Source organism: Myotis yumanensis, unplaced genomic scaffold (genome assembly GCF_028538775.1).
Source record: "Myotis yumanensis isolate MYYU_CA2020_CCGP unplaced genomic scaffold, mMyoYum1.0.hap1 SCAF_5, whole genome shotgun sequence".
Taxonomy (NCBI): Eukaryota; Metazoa; Chordata; class Mammalia; order Chiroptera; family Vespertilionidae; genus Myotis; species Myotis yumanensis.
The window spans coordinates 24,460,144-24,483,162 of record NW_027223756.1 but is presented as its reverse complement, the minus strand read 5'-3'; the positions used below and the strand labels follow the sequence as shown (position 1 = coordinate 24,483,162).

General features: G+C 38.0%; 1 protein-coding gene across 6 annotated transcripts in view; it reads left to right on the top strand.

The window, feature by feature from the left end:
• RBM27 (RNA binding motif protein 27) overlaps positions 1-23,019 on the top strand; it is a 78,882-nt gene that overhangs the window by 12,488 nt on the left and 43,375 nt on the right. For 2 of the 6 annotated variants that reach the window (XM_070414680.1, XM_070414676.1), the window contains exons 2-9: positions 17-135; positions 4,489-4,613; positions 6,546-6,637; positions 7,302-7,495; positions 8,248-8,511; positions 9,920-10,219; positions 13,428-13,562; positions 21,983-22,147. In XM_070414680.1, the coding sequence (XP_070270781.1) occupies positions 17-135; positions 4,489-4,613; positions 6,546-6,637; positions 7,302-7,495; positions 8,248-8,511; positions 9,920-10,219; positions 13,428-13,562; positions 21,983-22,147 (1,394 nt within the window). The remainder of the gene's footprint in view (positions 1-16; positions 136-4,488; positions 4,614-6,545; positions 6,638-7,301; positions 7,496-8,247; positions 8,512-9,919; positions 10,220-13,427; positions 13,563-21,982; positions 22,148-23,019) is intronic. The other 4 variants (XM_070414678.1, XM_070414677.1, XM_070414682.1 and 1 more) reach the window with 4 other exon arrangements.

Genomic DNA, 23,019 nt, shown 5'->3' with positions numbered 1-23,019 from the left:
TTCTCTATCTAACTAGATGTGATGCTGACCCTTCAGCCTTAGCCAACTACGTTGTCGCACTGGTCAAGAAGGACAAACCTGAGAAAGAATTGAAAGCCTTTTGTGCTGATCAACTTGACGTCTTTTTACAAAAAGGTAATTACTATGGACCTTTTGTCACGTATTTAAGGTTTTCAATTTAAAACTTCTTTTTTTAAAAAAAATATGTTTTATTGATTTTTTACAGAGAGGAAGGGAGAGAGAGATAGAGAGTTAGAAACATCGATGAGAGAGAAACATCGACCAGCTGCCTCCTGCACATCTCCTACTGGGGATGTGCCCGCAACCCAGGTACATGCCCCCGACCGGAATAGAACCTGGGACCCTTGATTCCGCAGGCCGATGCTCTATCCCCTGAGCCAAACCGGTTTCGGCCAATTTAAAACTTCTTGATAAGATCTTGAACATATAAGCTTGAAAGGAAAGAAATTGTCAGGGTCCTTTTATACTTGAATATATCCATTCATACCTAATTATTTATCACTAGAGGCCTGTTGCATGAAAATTCACGCAATAGGCCTTCCTTCCTCTGGCTGCTGGCACCAGTTTTCCTCCGGCACCCGGGACCCAGGCCTTTGGTCTGGCCGCAGCGAGGCTTGGCTTCTCCGCCGCAGTGGAGAAGCCAAGCCTCTTCAGTATTCAGTCTTCAGTCTTCACTCTGGCTGGAGCCTTTGCCTGCGTATGCAAATTAACTGCCATCTTTGTTGGGTTAATTTGCATAGTCACACTGATTGGCTTGTGGGTGTAACGGAGTGACACCAGTTTGCATGTTTCTCTTTTATTAGTGTAGATATATTTTGGCAGAACTGGTTTTTCCTTCTCTGTTTCCTATATTGAGGCAGTGGTAACTAATGCTTTTTTAGGTGAATGGGTCCTTTGCAGCTGTGGCAGATCCTAGTTGATGGTGGGGGGCGGGTAACATTTGAAGCATATTGAAGCTGTTTATTCTTAGTGTTTATTAAGGCAGTGAAGCTTTCTGTTGTGTGGTTTTTTTGTTGTTTTTTTTCCCCTCTTGGCTGGGGCTTTTTGATATCCAAGAAGAGGTGGCATGTTCTTCTCTTTGTGCCTTTAACTTCTCATCTTCTTACCAAAGTATTTTTCATAGTCCACAGAGATTCCTGGAGTCTTCCCCTGCTGCTTTTCTGACCTCATTCCCTACCTGTCCTCCTCACTATTCATTCTAGTCACATTGACTAATGTGCTGTTTTTGTCAACATGGCAAACATATTCCCAATTCAGGGCTTTTGAACTCTCTTTACCCTTCCTTGAAACATGGTTTCTTCCCTTATGGTTTTTGGTCTTTTCTCAAATGTCATCATTAAAGCAGCCATTTTCAGCCTTTTTCATCTCATGGCACTCATAAACTACTAAAATTCTGGTACACCAAAAAATAAATATTTTGCTCATCTGAGCAAAATATAGGTATAATTTTGATAATACTTATTACACCAGATGGCTATAGTTGGGTTGGCTGTTGTCATTTTTTTAATTTGACAATCTACGGAAAAAGAGGTCAGTGTCCCTGGCTAAATAAGTCAGGTGTTGCATATTTTTAAAAAGTGCTGTCTTAGAGTAGTTTCCCCTGAATGTGTAGTATGCCACATGCCCCTAGACCAGCCGTGGGCAAACTACGGCCTGCAGGCTGGATCCGGCCCATTTGAAATGAATAAAACAAACAAACAAAAAGACCGTACCCTTTTATGTAATGATGTTTACTTTGAATTTATATTAGTTCACACAAATACTCCATCCATGCTTTTGTTCCAGCCCTCCGGTCAGTTTAAGAATCCATTGTGGCCCTCGAGTCAAAAAGTTTGCCCACCCCTGCCCTAGACACTCTCGTTCTAACCTTGCTTTATTATTTTTTATCATGGCATTTGTCATTCCTTGTCATGTTGTATGTTGATTTGCCTGTTTATATATGTCTCTCCCCAACCCTGTTTGGTCTTTTCCTTTGTGGAGGAGAGACTTGGAACCTACAGTGCCTGTCACATAGAAGATATTCAATAAATATTGTTGAATAGATGGACAGGAATGTAGATAATGCAGTTACTGGTTGATCTAGCTATTGATGGTGGGAAGACATCCTTTAACTCAAATATTTACTGAGAAAGAAAAGATAGTAATTGTGGCTTCTCAATCTAAAACACAGTAATTCCTCCCTAGTACAGATGGGAGGATGAGTATTTTCTTTTCTAAATATATTAATTTATATTACTCAGTTTCCATTAAAGATAAATCATGTAAAATGTAGGGCCATGAAAAAAATAAGTAAAACATTGCAAAGACATTTGAGGTAACAGGCACATATATGTTTAGATATCTAAGAATTCCTTGTTACAAAAGCTTTAAAGATTTTTAGTAACTTTTTTGAAAAATATATTGTATTGATTTTTTACAGAGAGGAAGGGAGAGGGAGAGGGATAGAGAGTTAGAAACATCAATTCAGCTGCCTCCTGCACACTCCCTACTGGGGAAGTGCCCGCAACCAAGGTACATACCCTTGACCGGAATCGAACCTGAGACCCTTCAGTCTTCAGACTGACGCTCTATCCACTGAGCCAAACCGGTTAGGGCTTTAGTAACTTTTTAAAAAATTACAAAAGCAATACATGTGAGGAAGAATTTTAAAGAACATTTTTAAAAGGAAAAAAAAAATAAATTGCCATAAACTTGCAACCAGAGAGAAAATCACTGATCATAAAAATAATGCTTTTGAAGGGTCTGATTAATTTATTTTCTTAAAATTATGTGTACAATTAACAAGAGATAATAGTTTTATAATAAGAAAAAGTTACCACACAAATTAATAGCATAAAGATGCTTTTCTAAAGGAAAATTAATTAGATATTTTAGAAACAGCTGATTATGTAAAATGTGTAATAATTACAGTGTAAGCAGGGTTTATGTTGTACTTTTTAAAAAATTTCTTGATTTTGAGAGAGAGAGGAAGGGAAAGAGAAACATCAGTTTGTTGTTCCATGCATTTATATTGAAAGTATTACATATACCCCCCCCCCCCCCCCCCATTAACCTCCTCCAGCCCGCCCCAGGCCTTCAGCACCCTATTGTCTGTGTTCAGGGGTTATGCATACAGGTCTTTGGTTGCTTACCTCCTCCCAACTTTCCTCTGAGATTCTGCACTCTGTTCTGTTGGTTCATTCTTGTATGTTCCCTGATCTGGGATTGAACCCACAACCTTGGCATATCAGGATAACATTCTAACCAACTGAGCTATCTGGCCAGGGTTTTGTGTTGTACTTTTATTTTTAATATTTTTATTGATTTTTAGAGAGGAAGGGAGAAGAAAACATTGATATGAGAGAGAAATATAGATCAGTTGCCTCCTGTACACCCCCTACCAGGGATCGAGCCTGCAGCCTGGGCATGTAGCCTGACCGGGTATTGAACTGGCAATCTGTGTGTGGAACAACGCTCAACCAGCTGCGCCACACTGGCCAGTGCTGTTTTGTACCTTTTAAAAATATGAATATATATTTTTTCTTGATTTCAGAGAGAGGAAAGGTGAGGGAGAGAAAGAGATAGAAACATCAATGAGAGAGAATCATTGATCAGCTGCCTCTTGTACAACCCCACCAGGAATCAAGCCCACAACCCTGGTACGTGCTCTGACCAGGAATTGAACCATGACCTCCTGGTTCATAGGTTGATGCTCAACCACAGAGCCACAACCGCTGGGCTATTGTACTTTTAATATGCTCTTTTTTCCTTAGGATAGGATCAATGAAAGTTATTTGATTCAAGAAATTTGATTTGAACAACAAATACGTTGACATTTATGTTTTTAATACATTTATTTGGTTCTCCCAGTTTGAAAAAGTTTCAAAGTAAAGCTGCCTTTAAGTAAAATACAAAAAGATACTTCCATATAATTTTCATGTCAACATTTATTTTTTCAACTGACATAAAAATATTTTAAATTTTTGACTAGGCAGTATATTTAATCCAACAATGTAAAGGTATACTGTGAAGTCTCTCACCTGTTCTTCATATGCCCTCTTCCCACCTCCAGTATACATTTTGTCTTTTCATCAGTTTTTATGCAAATATAAACATATAAATGTTTATTGTATATTTGAGATCTGATTATCAGTACTCATTCTTTTTATATTTGCTCTGTATTCTGTTGTATGTCTGCCATATAATTTATTTAACTAGTTTCTTATTCATGGAAATTTGGGTTGTTTCCAGTTGTTTACTATTATGTACTCAAATAATCTTGTATATATATCATTTTTTATATGTGCAGGTATGTCCAAAAGATATAAAAGCCTAGAAGTGGGATTTTCTCCCAATAAGCGTTGGACTCATTTTAAGTCCCAACAACAGTGTATGAGATGTCCCATTTACCTCAGATTTGACAATAGAATGTGTTGTCAGATTTTTGGTTTCTATTTATATAACACATATATTATTTATCTTCCTTAGAAACTTCAGGTTTTGTGGATAAACTATTTGAAAGCCTCTATACTAAGAACTACCTTCCGCCTTTGGAGCCAGTTAAGCCTGAGCCAAAACCATTAGTCCAAGAAAAAGAAGAAATTAAAGAAGAGGTAATGCAGAGTTTTCTTTTGTTTTGGGGGCATCTTATGCCCCATTACCAATATTATTCTTAGCTGGAAGTTGACCTCTTTAGAAGTGATGGAAATTTGTGGGGTTTGGGCATGGTGCAAAGTCTTTTTCAGGGCTTCTTAGTTTCTTGAACTTGAAGAGTTGGAAGAATTTCAGATAGCTTGTTTAGAGAGCCAAGAAGTATTTTAGTGTAATATTGAGGAATTCAGAGAAATCTTATCCAGTGATTTTTAGAAAAATAAAACTTCATTAAATATTGAAGCTTAATTGAAGGAAAAGTACGAATGAAACCTCAAGAGAACTCATTAGGTAACACATTTTCACATAAGTAGAGAAAATAATATAATTATAAATGTAACTCATAGGAAAGAAAAGGAAAAAATGTTTATACAATGTTGAGATATAAAATGTGATTATAGATGGTTTGAATTGAATCAAGGAAGAAATTTTACAAAGTTCATATGTGATTCTTTTTATGTATAGATAACAGTATTACTATAAGAATATAAGTTTTAAAATCAAGCTGCATGAGTTAAAGTAGTAGCTCTAAACAAAGCTACTTAACTGTTCATTTGCATATCAACAAAATGATGATCATAGTAGTATATACTTATCTCTTTAAGGATTAAATGAAATTTTATGTGTGCGCACACACATCTTAGTCCAATGCCTGGCACATAAGTGTTGGTTATTATACAGAAATGTTTTCCAACTTTTGTTTTTATTAATAATTATTTAATGAACTTTTATTTGGGAATAATTTTAAACATATGAAAATTACAAGAATAGTACCACAAATACCCATATATCATTTACCTAGATTCACCTGTTGAAAGTTTGCCTCATTTGCTCTCTTTATATAAACTCAGAATTATTTTCTTCTGAATATTTGGGAGTAAGTCAGGTACATCATGACCCTTGACCTCTAAATATTCAGTGTGTATTTTATAAGAATAAAGATATTCTCTTAACTAGCTATAGTACCATTATTAGTGTCAGTAAATTTAACATCAATAAAATACTGGAATCTAGTGTCTGTATTCCAATTTTGTCAGTTGACCAACAATGTCCTTTTATTATAGCTTGTGTTTTTTCCTCTTCAATACAGGATCATTGTAAGGATCACATATTGCATTTAGTTGTCATTTCTGATACATTTTTAAATGCTAGGATGATAGAATTGATTCAATGTTAAAGAAAACAAAATAAAATACTTCATTAAGATCCATTGAGATTACTATCACTTTTTAAATTTATTTTTATTTTTTATTATGCCCTTTAATTGTCTCATAAAATCTTTAAAATTAAAAGAGGCTCTTGGTATGTTTTTTCAAGTAATGGAAATAGGAAGATACTTTTCTTTTGTACTTGATAGAGTATAATTTTGTTGATTGCATCCCAGTGGAATAATATATCGTCTGTATTTCCTGTGAATTGGTAGAACGATATTTAAACCTAATCTAACAATTGTATAGTGTTTTTGCCAGGACCATATGGTTGCCATATTGTGGCTGCCATTTTATAACATTCATTAACTTTTTGTTCCTGTAACCTTTTCTATGAAATGAATCTAAAGTTCTCCTCAAATGAATTATAATTAGGAAAACTCAAATCATTTTACTATACGATGCTTAGAAATAGAGATTTGCTATTTCTGCTGTTTGAATTTAAAGAATGGATTTTTGTTTTCTTCCTACACTTTTCTGCCTTAAATTAACATTTAAAAATTAACATATTGCTGGTAATGTAATTTCAGCATCTTTTTATTTCTGTTTCCAAACTTTTTTGGGTGTGATATGACTTTAATATTTCAGTTTATTTGCGCCTTCTTTGTGCCAGTAAGTTTGTCATCAGGTGGGTGTGTTTTGTATTTTGGAGGCCTGTTCTTGTTTCTAATGAGTGTTTCCATATAGGTATTTCAGGAGCCAGCAGAGGAAGAACGAGATGGCAGAAAAAAGAAATATCCTAGTCCCCAGAAGACTCGTTCAGAATCTAGTGAACGAAGGTTTGTGTATATTTTTAATTAGGGGGATATTGATAACTCACTTTTCAGTTACGTTATAAGGGCATTGAAGAGATTTTTAAAATATGAACTGACCTCTCTCTCTGAACTGATTAAAGGAAAAGTTACCTTTCTTCCTTCCATTCTCTCTTTTTTTGTCTTTGTCTTCCTTTTATAAACAAGCATCATTATGTGCTTTCCCCAAGAGCTCAGGGGTGGGAGCAGTCTCCTTAGAGAATAATAATGAAATGTTCCATTTGGTTAGGGGTGCTTAATATTAAAATCATCCATAGCATTTTATATTACAATTAGTGCATTTTATATTTTGAATCATCAGCCTACCATCAAAAAATTAGTCTTTGTTTAAGAAAACTTTGTTTTGAGCCTTTTTTCTTTTCTAGTTTTAAATATCTGTTTTTTTCTCCCACCCCTCCCCATACTTTGGGTTCACCTCTTTTTTTTCACTTCTCCCTACCCAGTGTACTTGAGGGAATGTTGTTTCTTTTTGTATAGTGGACTAGAGAAATTTTGTGGTGGTCCTACAGCTTTCTAAAAAAGCATTTATATTATGAATTTTGATGCATCAAGGAGGGCATTTCATACCACCGATTTGTTTGCAGACTTAGTTTCTATATCTCCTTATGGCTTTTATATCTGTATATTATAGGACACGTGAGAAGAAAAGAGAAGATGGCAAGTGGAGAGACTACGATAGGTACTTTGAGCGGAATGAATTGTACCGTGAGAAGTATGACTGGAGAAGAGGCAGGAGTAAAAGCCGGAGTAAGAGCCGAGGCCTAAGTCGAAGTCGAAGCCGAAGTAGGGGGCGCAGCAAAGACCGGGATCCAAATAGGAATGTTGGTGAGTAGAGGCTTCTTCCTAAAGATGGTATAGTTGCTTATCTTCCTGTATCACAAGAGTATGAGAATTTCTCTTAAAGGCAAATGTATCTTTGTTATTTCTGAGCAGTGTAAAATCTGTAATTGTCTCCAAATATTTAATACTGATTTTGTTAAAAAGATAGGGCTCTTTTCTCAGGATAGTGTCAAAGGAGTTTGACTCAAAAGAAGTTATTCATAAATGTATTATAGTATGTGCATGTCTAGACTTAAGTCATCTTGTATAATTGAAACAAATGTCCTTTAATCAACAAAGCTACCGCTGGAGGAAAAGGATTGCTGGCCCCTGCCCTCTTCCCCTACTTCCCTCCAAAAAGAATTGATTTGCTTTAAGGTTGCCTAGAGTTTGTAAAATTAAAAAAAAATTAAGTATATTATTGGGATCCCAGCCAGTGATCTCCCGGGATGTCATTTTGGAAATCAATTCTTGGATAGCATTTTTATTAAATATCAGCGGAGAAGCTGGCCTTTCTTCATTATGTATTGGTATTGATGTTATAAGAGATAATTTTACATAAGTTATTGGTCAAGATATGTCACATTGTTGATGTTCCTACTTTTAGGATATATTAATAATGAAAGCACTTTTAAATACTGATAGCTCAGTAAATTTACTTCAGTATTCTCCTTTCATATTTTTTAAGTGAAGAAATACCCATGTATTTCAAGAATATATGTCTGATCTTGCCTTTTATTTTTATTTTGTTTCTAAAGCAGAGCACAGGGAAAGATCCAAGTTTAAGAGTGAAAGGAATGACTTGGAGAGTTCATATGTGCCTGTGTCTGCACCGCCTCCAAACTCTTCGGAGCAGTATTCCTCTGGGGCCCAGTCTATTCCCAGCACTGTTACTGTGATTGCACCTGCGCACCACTCAGAAAACACAACGGAGAGTTGGTCCAATTACTATAACAATCATAGCTCTTCCAATTCTTTTGGTCGAAACCCACCACCAAAGAGGCGATGCAGAGATTATGATGGTAAAAATTTTCTTATTATGCTGTACCCAAAAATACTAGTAAAGCAGATGTTGCTCATATTGTATATCTTTTCATTGTAGTTCAGATTTTATTAAAAGGGATGAATGAGGTGAATCTCTTCTGGTATATGCTTATTTACTTGTTTGAGTTAGTAGTTTTGGCTCTTATTAACAGAATGTTCAAATTTGACCCTTTGTCTTTTGTTGTTCTTGTTACTTCAAACACTAGGTATAACTTGGTAAATACTAGGAATTATAACTCCTTTGTGTGGTGTTTGGTATTGGAATTTGCTGACTTTCCATTTGAATGAATGAATCAGTGTGTATTTTTTTTAAACTTTAAGTAGGGAATAGAATCATATCATAATTGAAGTCTTACCTTACTTGTACCCTCATCTCCCAGCCACAGAGCTCTCCTTCCAAGGCCAATTTAATGTCATTAATTTCTTGTGTATCTTTCCATACGGAGTCTCTGCATGAAGAGCTTCCTCGATATTTTTTAGACTTTTAGTATTATATATGTACAAAAAATGTGTTTAACTTATTCTTTTTTTTTAAAATTTTATTTTATTGTTTAAAGTATTACAAATAGTAGTACATATGTCTCCTTTTTAACTTATTCTTTATTGATGCCCTTTTGGGTGTTTCTAATATTTTGCTGTTACAAACAATGCTGCAGTGAATAATCTGGTACATGATGTCCACTGGAATATTTTAAAGTTACAACTTGCAGTTATAGCAAGAATGGTTGCTTTAGAATAATATCATGAAAATAGGTAGTGGAATCATATAATTCAAGTCTTTTATCTCCCCTCACCTCACTCCCAGCCTTTGTGAAATTTATATTCCTTTAAAATATCTGAATTTGCCGTGGCTGGTGTTGGTAAGTGGTTAGAATGTCAGCCCGTGTGCTTAAGTGTTGAGGGTTCAATTCCTAGTCAAGGTCACGTACCTAAGTTTTAGTTTGATCCCCTGCCCTGGTTGGGGCAATTGCAGGAGGCAACCAATCAGTGTGTTTCTCTCACCTCAATGTCTCTCTTCCTTTCCTTTCCCCCTTCTTCTTTCTCTAAAAATCAATGGAAAGATATCCTTGTGTAAGGATTAGTAACAACAGAACAAATCTGAATTTTTATTATGAAAATTTCATAGCAAATGCATTAATGGTGGCTAGTAGCCTTTTCTTGACTCTATTTGCTGACTCAACAAATCATAGTGTCTTAGTGTAGAAAGTAGAGTACACCTGCCCTGACCTCGGGGATATAGGATTATTAACAGAACAACACTTAAGAAGAGTTTAGACTCCTTGGAGGAAAAACACTTTATAAATCAGATTGATGGGTGTTTCAGGACTTGTTTTCTTTTCTGAATTCTAAGTAGATCATCATAACATCTTTTTTTTCTTCTTACAGAAAGAGGATTTTGTGTACTTGGTGACCTTTGTCAGTTTGATCATGGAAATGATCCCCTGGTTGTTGATGAAGTTGCTCTGCCAAGCATGATTCCTTTCCCTCCACCTCCTCCTGGGCTTCCTCCTCCACCACCTCCTGGAATGTTAATGCCTCCAATGCCAGGCCCAGGCCCTGGTCCTGGCCCTGGCCCAGGCCCAGGCCCAGGTCCAGGTCCAGGTCCAGGTCCTGGCCACAATATGAGACTTCCTGTTCCCCAAGGACATGGCCAGCCTCCACCTTCTGTTGTGCTTCCCATACCAAGTAAGTATATGTTCATTGACTGTTTATTGCAGAATTATATTTCAAATAATCCATCCCTTTCAGCTAACTTGACACTACATTTAAAGTTTTTGAAAAGTGAATTAATTATAGAATTTAGAATATATTCCTATAATTAAAATTTCGTTTCCTTTTTTTTATCCACTGTTGCATTGCATTATTTGTAGCACTTCCAAGAATAAATATTATCAGTAGTGGCTATATTGACCTGGAGTCAAAATCTTGCTAGTTGATAGCATCTTAAGAAAGCCAGTATTTTGAAGGTGTCAGAAAAAATAACATGCTAATAGCCCAGGCTGGTGTGGCTCAGTTGGTTGGAGTGTTGTCCGGTGCATTGCAAGGTCTTGGGTTCCATTCCTGGTCAGGGCAGATACCTAGGTTCCGGGTTCAGTCTCTTGTTGGGGTGTTTAGGGGAGGCAACTGATCAATGTCTCTGTCTCACATCAATATTTTTCTCTCTCTTTCTCCCTCTTTAAAATCAATTAAGAAAAAACAAAACAAAACATGTCAGTATAATGAAATTTCCTTGTCTTTAAAGAAAATTTCTTCAAGAATCTTGAAATAATTTAAAAAACATTTTATTATGGAAAATTTCAAATATACACAGAGGTGGAATAATATATGTTCCATATGCACTGTTACCCAATTTCAGTGGATTATCAGTATTCATCTGTTTTTGTTTCATTTTTCCCCCACCCCACCCACACATTTTTTTTGGCTTAATTTTTACTGGAGTAAATGTCAAGTGTTATATCATTTTACTAGTATATATTTCAGTATGAATCTCTTCACTGAAAGGACTATTTTTTTATTTGTTTTGCATAAACAAATAATGTGCTATCATCACATCTATCAAAATTAATATTAAGAAACTAGAGGCCCGCCGAACCGGTTTGGCTCAGTGGATAGAGCGTCGGCCTGTGGACTCAGGGGTCCCAGGTTCGATTCCGGTCAAGGGCATGTGCCTTGGTTGCGGGCACATCCCCAGTGGGGGGCGTGCAGGAGGCAGCTGATCGATCTCTCTCATTGATGTTTCTAACTCTCTGTCCCTCTTCCTTCTTCTCTGTAAAAAATCAATAAAAATATATTTAAAAAAAAAAAAAAAGAAAGAAAGAAACTAGAGGCCCAGTGCACGAATTTGTGCATGGGTGGGGTCCCTCGGCCTGGCTAGTGATCGGGGCTGATCGGGGCCATCTTGTCCCATCTTGCCCCATCCCGATTGGGCCCAATTGGGGCCAGCTGGCCGGGAGGAGGGACCATGGGAGGTTGGCTGCCCAGGGGGAGGGACCGCAGGAGGTTGGCCGGCTAGAGGGGAGGGACCACAGGAGGTTGGCTGGATATGAGGGTTGGCTGTGGGAGTGCACTGACCACCCAACCAGCCAGGGGGAGGGACCGCGGGAGGAGCATCTGCCCCCTATGACATGCCAGTGCATGTCATAGCTACCGGCCAGTCCTAACAGTCGCTTAAGCTTTTATATATATAGATGTTTGAGAATGATCATTAGAAAACCTTAGCAATTGCTAATTTATCAGAAACAGAAGTAAGACTAAACTTTTTTAGTATAATTGAAAAGATTATGGAATAAGTAGTTTACATGTATGCAAGTGTATAGAAAATATATATACTTGATGACATTTAACATTGCTAGCAGATTGCAAATTATTATTTTTTGAAAAATGATTGTCATTCACTTTAAGTGGTAGTTTTTAAAATTTTCTTTTTATTTATAATTCTGAACACATGCTTTTATTGATTTTAGGGGGAGAGAGAGAGAGAGAGAGAGAGAGAGAGAGAGAGAAACATCGATGTGCGAGTGAAATATCTTATCAGTTGCCTCCCCCACAACTGGAAATCGAACCCATGACCTTTTGTCATATGGGACGATGCTCCAACCAACTGAGCGACACTGGCCAGGGCTACTTTTTATTTTTGAAATTATAATAGAAGTTGCAAAAATACTTTAGCGTGATTCTGTGTATTCCTCACCTAGCTTTTCTGCAGCAATTTCCTTTATAGAACATATTTCATTAAAATTGCTAAAGATTTTGAGACATTTAATGCATAGATTTGATCAATAAAAATATGAAGAGGGAAGGTAGGGGTGGGTGGGCGGGTGGAAGAGATCAACAAAAGAACTTGTATGCATCTATGCATAACCTATGCACACAGACAATAGTGTGGTGAAGGCCTGGGTGGGGGTGGGCTAGAAGGGGTCAGTGGCGGGGAGGGGGGGAAGGGACATATGCAATACTTTCAACAATGAAGATTTAAAAACAAACAAAAAGTAATATGGTCCTTTATAATTCAGCATTTGTGAATATTTATTGTCACATAAATGGTATACTTGTATAGTTCAAATTGATGCTATTCCCAGGTAAAATAGCATCTTTATGTATAGAAATTCTTTTTTTTTTTTTTTCTTTTTTAAATATATTTTACTGATTTTTTACAGAGAGGAAGGGAGAGAGATAGAGAGTTAGAAACATCGATGAGAGAGAAACATCGATCAGCTGCCTCCTGCACATCTCCTACTGGGAATGTGCCCGCAACCCAGGTACATGCCCTTGACTGGAATCGAACCTGGGACCTTTCAGTCCGCAGGCCAACGCTCTATCCACTGAGCCAAACCGGTTTCGGCTGTATAGAAATTCTTAAAAATAAAAGTTATCTCCCTGAACTTCTTAAAAGTTAAATCTAAGACTGTAGTTTCCCCCCAATATTTTGCTAGAACAAATTTAAGGAAACAGAAAAGTTAAAAGAACTATATATTGCCTGGCTGGTGTTGCTCAGTGGTTGAACATTGACCTATGAACCAGGAGGTCATGGTTCGATTCCTGGTCAGGGCACAGGCTCAATCCCCAATAGAGGGCACCCAGGAGGCAGCTGATCAATGATTTTCTTTCTTTCTTTAAATATATTTTTATTGATTTCAGAGAGGAAGGGAGAGAGGAGAGAGAGAGAGAAACATCAATGATGAGAGAGAATCATTGATCAGCTGCCTCCTGCACACCCCTTACTGGGATTGAGCCCGCAACCCAGGCATGTTCCCTTGACCAGAATTGAACTTGGGACCCCCCAGACTGCAGGCCAACACTCTATTCACAGAGCCAAACCAGCTAGGGCTATAGTGAGTATTTTTATTAGTTAGGAAATATTAATGCAGTGTCTTTTACTTACTCTTCTCCGTAGGACCACCCATAACACAGTCAAGCTTAATAAACAACCGTGACCAGCCTGGGTCAAGTGCAGTGCCCAATCTTGCACCAGTGGGAGCAAGACTACCTCCTCCTTTACCCCAGAACCTCCTTTATACAGTATCAGAACGTAAGTAAAAATAGTTTGACTTAAAATTGCTCAGCAAATAGGAGCCATTTTTTTTCATATCAGTGTTATACTTTTTAAAATACAATTAATTTGTATACTTATGGATTGTGCTATATAAAATCGTATTTGTATTGTCATGGTAGTTTACTGTGTGGATATGTTATATAGCTGGATTTTAATTTTCTGCATGGGAAGCAACCAGTTGATCTGTCTCTCTTACATCAGTGTCTGTGTGTGTGTCTCTTTCTCTCTCCCTCTTTTTTCCCCTCTCCCTCCCTCCCTTTCACTCTCTGAAAAGCAATGGAAAAAATATCCTCAGGTGAGGGTTAACAAAAAAAAAATTTTTTAGTGTAATATTTTTTTCCGGTCATACTTTTTAAATGTCTTTCTATTAAGTTGATTTAAAAATTATTTTTGTCTTTTAATAAAATTGCCTTTGAAAATTAATTCAAGTTTATTTTTATAAATACTGTAATTAATCATTTCAAAAAATTAGAGTTTGCTTCAGTTCAAATGAAGTAAAGTATATGTATGTTTGCATTGTAATAAAGAACTTGAACTATGCTCAAGGCTTAACAAATTGAGAAAGTTTAAATTATGGATATTTTATTGTCATTAAAATTACCATGAAAAGTCACGGCATAGAAAATAGTAGAAATGAAAAACAGCATATCAAATGGTATTTAATTGTGAAAATTATGTCAATAGGGACCTAAAGTAAACAGAAAAATAAAATTTGGATTTTTTGAGGTAAAAATAGGACTATGCTCAATGCTAGCTAGCTATGTACTGAGAATATACTGATTTATAAGAAATGATTTGCCCGGCCAGCATGGTTCAGTGGTTGAGCGTTGACCTATGAACCAGGAGGATAGGGTTCGATTCCAGTCAGGGCACATGTCTGGGTTGCGGGCTTGAGCCCCAGTATGGGTGGGGTGTGCTGAATGCAGCCAATAAATTATTCTCTCTCATCATTGATGTTTCTATCTCTCTCTCCCTCTCCCTTCCTCTCTGAAATCAATAAAAATATATATTTTTTAAAAAAGGAAATGATTTTTCTCTTAGGAAGCAAAAAATTATAATGGAAAGAAATATGTAAAAACAAAACTCAAAACCAATTACAGTGTATTAAAAGTAAATGAACAGAATGATTCAGAAACACAAATGACAAAGGCACTAATTCTGCTAAAAATGGAGCCTTCATAGTCTGTAATTATCAGTTGTTTTGGAAGAGGAAAATTGAATGTTAAAAGAAAAAAATTAACCCACTGTAAAACGAGGTAGGATACGTTAATGTCAGATGGTTCTAGTTTAAAAAAAACACCTTTGTAGTTTTGTTGTTTTTGTAAAATGTCAGATACTTTGAAAAGGACTTAAATAATGAGAAATGCTATATAATTGGATTATATAGCATTGTCTGGAAAAACAGCAATTCATACACCTATTAAAATCAACTATTGCCTTGGCCAGTGTGCTTCAGTTTGTTGAGCATCGCCCACGCACTGAAAGGTCACCGGTTCAATTCTAGGTCAGGTCTCATGCCTTGGTTGTGGACTCGATCCCCAGTAGGGGGCCTGCAGGAGGCAGCCTATGGATGTTTCTCTCTCCCTCTCCCTCCCAACTCTCTAAAAATCAATAAAAACATATTTTAAAAAAAGATTTTAAAAAATCAACTATGTCCTCTGAAGCATTTAAACATTTTACCCAAATTTGAAGTCATCAACTCAGTATCTGTTATTTTGGTTTTCACAGGATCATTTTTAAATTGACTCTTTACTATCTTAAATTTGGTCTGTTTTTTTTTCTTCTTTGAAGAAGACAGAATGGAATCTATAATAATAAAAGCATAATATGCTAATTAGACCGGACGTCCTTCCGGATGAAGTCAGGGCTATAAGTGAAGCCTGAGTCCCAGGTGCCAGAGGGAAGCCAGTGCTTGCAGCCAGGGATGGAAGGCCAACTCTTGCACAAATTTCATGCATTGGGCCTTTAGTTTTTTTATAACTGCTAACTAAGCTCATTATACTAGGTGTGTGGGAAAGTTATCTATCTATCCCAGTGGTTGGCAAACTGCGGCTCTTTGGCCCCTTGAGTGTGGCCACAAAGTTTCAATCGCACTGTACGTGCACGCCCGCACGTGGTATTTTGTGGAAGAGCCACACTCAAGGGGCCTCAGTTTGCCGACCACTGATCTATCCTGTATAATAAAAACCTAATATGCTAAGTGTCCAGTCGTCTGGTGACGGGTCAACTGTTCAACCAATCAAAGTGTAATATGCTAATGATATGCTAAGGCCACTCAACCCCTCGCTACGACGTGTACTGACCACCATGGGGCAGACAGTTGAATGGTCGACCAGTCACTAATATGTGCACTGATCAGCAGGAGGCAGACGCTCTGACCAGTAGATTAGCTTGCTGCTGGGGTCCGGCTGATCGGAACTGAGGAAGATGGGCCGGACACTCCCTGGAGCCCTCTTGTGGTCCCTCCTTGTCTCTGATCATGCACCGGTGGGGTCCCTCTGCCTGTACTGTACCTTCTTGCAATCTGGGGGATGACCCCTCTGGGGGATGTCAGAGAACTGGTTTCGGCCCGGTACCTCAGGCCACTCCACTCAGGAGGGCGCCAGATGCAGAGCTCACAGCTGGCGAGTGTTGTGTTGGTGGCGCGAACCTCTCCCTATCGGAACTGGTTGGGTATGAGCCCGAGGCAGGCGCAGTGGGGCTGGGATGAGTGGGAGTGGCAGATAGGAGCTGCAGGTGGTGTTGGACTGCGGGTTTCGGCCTGATACCCACAGGCCTCCCCGAGGGACCCCACCCGTGCATGAATTCATGCACTGGGCCTCTGTCCTATATAATAAAAGGCTAATATTCAAATCGACTGAATGGCAGAATAATTGATTGCTGTGATGCACACTGAACACCAGGGGGCAGACACTCGATGCAGGAGCTGCCCCCTGGTGGTCAGTGCACTTCCATATGGGGAGTGCCACTCAGCCAGAAGCTGGCTCATGACTGGCCATCGCAGTGGTGGTGGCAGGAGCCACTCCCACCTCTGTGGCAGCACTAAGAATGTCCAGCTAACGGTTTAGACCCGATCCCTTGGGGACCTAAGCCTTTAGTCGGAAATCTCCCTAGGGCTCCCTGGCTGCCAGAAGGATGTCTGACTACAAGCTTAGGCCTGATCCCCCAGGGAGTGGTCCTAAGTCAACAGATGGACATCCCCCAACGGGTCCTGGACTATGAATGGGCGCAGGCCGGGCGGAGGGACCCCCCTCCCCCCAGTGCACAAAGTTTTGTGCACTGGGCCTCTAGTTTATATATAAAAGACTAAGCGATGGGCTGATTAGCTGGTAGCTATGACATGCAATGATCACCAGGGGCTAGACACTCCGACCAGTAGCTATGACATGCACTGACCACCAAGGGGCAGACGCTGAACGTAAGAGCTGCCGAGCTGCGATAACTTGGCAGCTGTGGTTCTCGGGTGACGCACCCGGAACCATTGAGGAGGGAGTTCAATTCCGGGGTGCGTCGTCCAAGAACTGCCCTCTTGCAATCTGGAACCCCTCAGGGGATGTGAGAGAGCCGGTTTCGGCCCAGTCCCTGCAGGCCAGGCCGAGGAACCCCACCAGTGCACGAATCTGTGCACTGAGCCTCGTATAGAATATAACATCCTGGATTCTAGAGACTGATTCTTAAGTTGAAGGCAATGGTCCATCTTCAAATGAATTTACATAGACTATCTTTATCTTTCTGAAAATATATTTCCTATTATCAACAATATAAAATTATTCAAACACTATATTCCTAAACTCAAGATTTCTCATTTAATTCTGTGGATGGTATGTTATTTCTCTGTGTAGAATCATGGATTTTGATGGTTAGAGAGGTGAATCAGTCTCCACCAGAAGCATTGACTAGAGTTTTGTCTAGGTGTATTGTCTAGAGCAGGTGTGGGCAAACTTTTTGACTCGAGGGCCACAATGGGTTCTTAAACTGGACCGGAGGGCCGGAACAAAAGCATGGATGGAGTGTTTGTGTGAACATATATAAATTCAAAGTAAACATCATTACATAAAAGGGTACGGTCTTTTTTTTTTTAGTTTTATTCATTTCAAACAGGCCGGATCCGGCCTGCAGGCCGTAGTTTGCCCACGGCTGGTCTAGAGTTTTTCTCCCCTTGTGTCTTACTTGGATTTGTGTTGCTTTAGTTGTCATTTTGCCCATTTCAACATAGAGATATTCATCCAAAGCAGTAATTGTCATTTGGATACTTTTAATAAATAAGCTTTCATCTCTTTAAATGACTATTGAGCTCCTACTATGCACCAGACTTGGTGTAAGCCCTGGAGCTTCAGAAGGTATGCCAGGAACCTTGGATTTGCTGATAGAGAAGACACATGATAAATATGGCTAATAATCAGAAGGTATAGCTTTATATTTTTTCTAATTGGGCTTTTAGTTTGAAACTTATGTTGGGCCCAGCCATGGTGGCTCAGTGGTTGAGCGTTGACTTATGAACCAGGAGGTACCTGGGTTGCAGTCTCGATCCCCAGTAGGGGGCATGCAGGAGGCAGACAATTAGTGATTCTCTCTCATCATTAATGTTTCTCTCTCTTCCTCTCCCTTTCTTTCTTAAATCAATGAAAATTATATTTTTAAAAAAAACTTATCTTGGGATTTTTCCCCCCGGTGAATACTCCAAAGGACAAAATCAGGAAAATCACAAAGAGTAGCTAAAATTTGAGTTTGAATAAAGACTATCAACTCAATAAAATTAATAATAATGTGAAAATATTGCTATCAGGCATGTAAGATACAAACAATTTAAGATAGAAATGTGAACTTGGCATGTTTGAAGTTTGAAATTATCCAATCATACTCTGCACCAATTAAAATTAAATTGAATGCATATAAATTGTGAATGGCTCATCTTCACCATTATTGTAACCTATTTGATTTTTAAAAACTTTTTATTATGGAAAAATTTCCAATATGCACAGGAGAACAAATATTATATTACAATCTTCATATCCTCATTTACCAGCATTAGTGTTTATCAACATATGGTTAATCTTGCTTCATCTATAACTCACCCCTGTCTTGATTTTATGGAGCAAGCCCCAAACATAACATTTCATCTGTAAAAACTTAATTTTCTCTAAAAGATAAGGATTAAACACACACAACACACAATCACAATACTTTATCACACTCCCCCAAAAGTTTATAACAGTTATCCTTTGTCAAACATGCCAGTCAGTATTCATACTTCTTAATTGTATCATAAATGTCCTTTTACAGCTGATGAATTTGAAGCTGGATTCAAACAAGGTTACACATTATATTTAGGTGATATGTTTCTTAAGTCTTTAAATCTGTAACAAATTTCCCAGTCCCGATCAGATCCTCATCAGTTCCTAACCAGAACTCTGACCAGAACTTTGGCTGGAGATCCTGGCTATAGGTCCTGACTAGGCTGCTGATCAACTGAAGGCTGTCTTCGTGTCATTCCTTCTCCGCCGACTCCGTCCACACCTTGGGGAACCCCTGGACCCGCTGGGGTTGGACCCCAGCAATCATAATCATCCACAATAAAGGGATGCTGAAAAGAGAAAAAAAAAAAAAAAAAAAAAAAAAAAAATTTCCCAGTCCCCCATCCCCCCCCCCCCCCCCCCCCCCCCGCTTGATACTTGTTGAAGAAACAAATCATTTCTCCTGCAGAATTTTATTTTTTTATATCTGGACTTGGCACAGTGCATCTCCTGGTGTCATTTAAGACATTCCTTTATCCCCTGTATTTCCTGAAAATTGGAGGTTAGATCTAGAGACTTAATTAGGTTTGGCTTTTTCCTTTGGGGGCATGAATATTTTATTGATGGGGTTATATACTTCCTACTGCAGTACATCATTATATTCATAATACCAAGTTGTCTCCTTTCTGTGTTATAGATTTTCTTCAGTGTGTACAGGTGTTTTCATCCCGACCCATCCATTTTAACAGTTGCTCATGGTTTCGGCGGCCATTGTAATTATTGCCTAGATCTGTTGTTTCTTTAGGGGTTATAAAAGTGTCATATTATAATTATATAATTTCTCCTACATTTATTGGCTAGCATTCTACAAAGTAAAACTCGGGAGTGTTAGCTATTTCGTTAACCTGAAACGTAATTTTTACAGGAAAGATTGGATAAATGCTTGTTTCGTTTCATTTACCAGTTTTAGAATAAGGAATTGGTTTCCTAGTATCTTCCAAAGGGGACCACTGTATTTTTTTAAGTATCATAATGAATTCATGGATTGTTAGCATTTGCTGTTTCACTCCCTTACAGCCCTTTTCAATGTCCAAATTTCATATTTGACCAGTGGCTCCTGCAGGTTGTTTTGTTTTTGGCATGCTAGTGTTTGATAGCCATCTTGCTCCTGGAAGGATAAGCTATACCAAGGTGCACCACCTTTCTCATCTTATAAATTGTCGGCTCAGGCCTAGAATCAGCCTTTTATCAAAACAACTGTTTAGCCCTAGTCGGTTTGGCTCACTGGATAGAGCGTCAGCCTGGGGACTCAGGTCCCAGGTTCGATTCAGGTCAAGGGCATGTACCTTGGTTTCGGGCACATCCCCAGTAGGAGGTGTGCAGGAGGCAGCTGGTTGATGCTTCTTTCTCATCGATGTTTCTAACTCTCTATCCCTCTTCCTTCCTCTCTGTAAAAAATCAATAAAATATATATTAAAAACAAACAAACAAAAAAAACCCACAACTGTTTATTTTTGAAATAGTATTTAGAGACTTCAAAATGTGTTGAAGAAAATTAGGCTTCATCTGAATAAACAGCTGTCTTTCTGAAGTGTTTGAACACATGTTCTTTGTCATTTGTTTTTTTAAAAAAGGCATTCTGCAAACTAGTCTTTTAGTTTCCAATTTACTTTGAGGTAGTTACTAATTAAAACTACTTGTTACATTGAATGCTGTATCATAAATCTAAACTAATCACATGACTGAGATTGTAGTTGTTTTTTTCTCTTTAGCACACTACTTCATTCTTCAAGAAATTGTCTGCAGTAGGTCATTCCCAACTATTTTTAGATCATTGAGGATATGTTGAATTGTTTTTGCAGTGTAATAGATCAACCCTTTTCTTTTTTAAAAAATCTTTATTGTTGAAAGTATTGCATATGTCCCCTCTTTTTCCCCATTGATCCTTTCTAGCTGATCCTTTTCTAATGTAAATTTGGAAGGGATTGGGGCTGAGCACACAGTATGTAGTCAGCTATACAGTATATGTGTCACTTCCTCCTTTGTTCCTTATATGGGAAGAGAAGGTAATAATGTTTAGCACATCCATTTCTCTTCTGCATTTACTATGAAATCAAGTGGTTGCTTTGTGGCTTGTCCTATTAAAGTTTATTAAAAATCTTTTGGAATTTTACAAGTTTTAAGGTCATTTCATCGGGTGTTTTAAAAGATTCTAGATTCACTTTATTTTGTCTTGTGTCACATAGTGAATGCCTGACTTTAGATATAAATTACTAAGTCTTAGAAATAGGTCTTACATGTGGTAGTCTGTGAAAAAGATACTGTTAAATGACCAGCCAAAGGGAAGTTTTGTTCCTCGATACCTTGTCTTTTTTCATCTTGTTCTACAAAATTTGGCTTCATTGCGTCTGACATTCTTGCATCCATATATATATATATTCTAAATGTGTTTCTTTCATAAAGTCGTTCTTAATATTGAAATAATTTCATATGTAGTGGCTTATCTGTTTATCTGGGGGTTTGTCCTTTTTTTCCTTTCACTGTATCTGTTATCCGCCTGCTCATGGGATAACAAATTTGCACTGTCTTAATTTTTTCTTTTGAACATTTCTTATTCTCTGCGAGGTTATGCTTGTGGTGGTGTGTTTCTTTTTTATATATTTTTAAGTTCTTTTATTATTGTGGGGTTTTTTTCCTGCTCTAAGATATGGGAGTATATTTTGTGCCAACCTGAAATTATGTGAGTTTGAGGAGTGTATTTGTTTTTGTTTTTTAATGAATGTGACAGCCTTTATAACCACATGTCTCATTGGATGCAAAACTCTGTGTACATAATAGCTCAGGGTTCCTTTGTCTAATAACTTGATATGCTTGACCAGTTTAGGCTAAAATTAGCACATAGTTATTCAACTTAAGCTTATAAAAGATGAAGATTTTGCAGTTATACTACCTAATTCTTACCCTTTCTTTATACCTCAGTGCATTCTAACCAGTTTGCATGTCTGTTTCTTGAGTTAGAAAGAATCTCAGTCACCTCTTTCTCAAATACTGTTCCTATTGGTGTATTTTCTCTGTTCTTGGCTCGAGTCTTGGGAAGTACATCATTACCTAAGAGAAGCTTGTGACTCGAATCCAGTTGCCCTCCTATTCTTTCCTCTATAGGACAGCCCATGTACTCTCGTGAACATGGTGCTGCTGCATCTGAGCGACTTCAGTTGGGGACACCGCCTCCTCTGTTGGCAGCTCGTTTGGTGCCACCTCGAAACCTCATGGGATCCTCCATTGGGTACCATACCTCAGTCTCCAGCCCCACCCCTCTGGTCCCAGGTAAGCTTTGCTACAGACGGCCACCCACCTCTCTGCTCTTTTGTACCATAAGCTGGCCAGCCTGTGAGATGACCTGGCATCCTGATCTGCTGTCACAAATCCCATTAAAGCTTTTAGGTAGCTTTTTTTCTTTCTTTCCTTTTTTTTTTTTTTTTTTCTGTTCTTTGGTTTGTCCCTAGTGGCTGCTAGATGATTAGGCCTCCTGTGTGTCTATCATCTCTGGTGTCTTCTGTATTTACTTTCATTGCTTCGGTAACAAAAGTCATGCTTGTTCCTTAAACTAGTTTCTAATCTGATTAGATAGGAAGAGAATATATATTTGTATGTTTTCTAGCCAGTTATACATTACAAGAAAAACTAGGTTAATTTTTCTTCAAAACAAAACAAAAACATCTGGTTTCTTGCTGATTGTGGACAAACATGTTTCCCCCACCCCTTGTTGTATGGACTGGCTGTATAATGTAGTGATTTTTTGAAAACTTTTCTCCTATTTCATGTATATTTTGAAGACCTATGGAATGCTTTGTGGGTATCTCATGAAGTTTTTAATTTCTCACCTTGTCTTTATTTAGTTCATTATAATTAACTAAAGGACTCTTAAGTTTCTTGAGTTTTGTGTATTGCCAGGAACTGTAGAACAAGGTCATTTGATTATGTACCTTCTTTAAAACTTTCTGCAGCCTTAACTGCAAATTTTCCGTTAAGAGAACCAAGTGGTAACTGAAAACTTTTTAAAGTTTCTTTTCTTCTTTAAAAAATATTTTTATTGATTTCAGAGAGGAAGGGAGAGGGAGAGAGATAGAAACATCAATGATGAGAGAGAATCAAGGATCAGCTGCCTCCTTCATGCCCCCTACTGGGGATTGAACCCA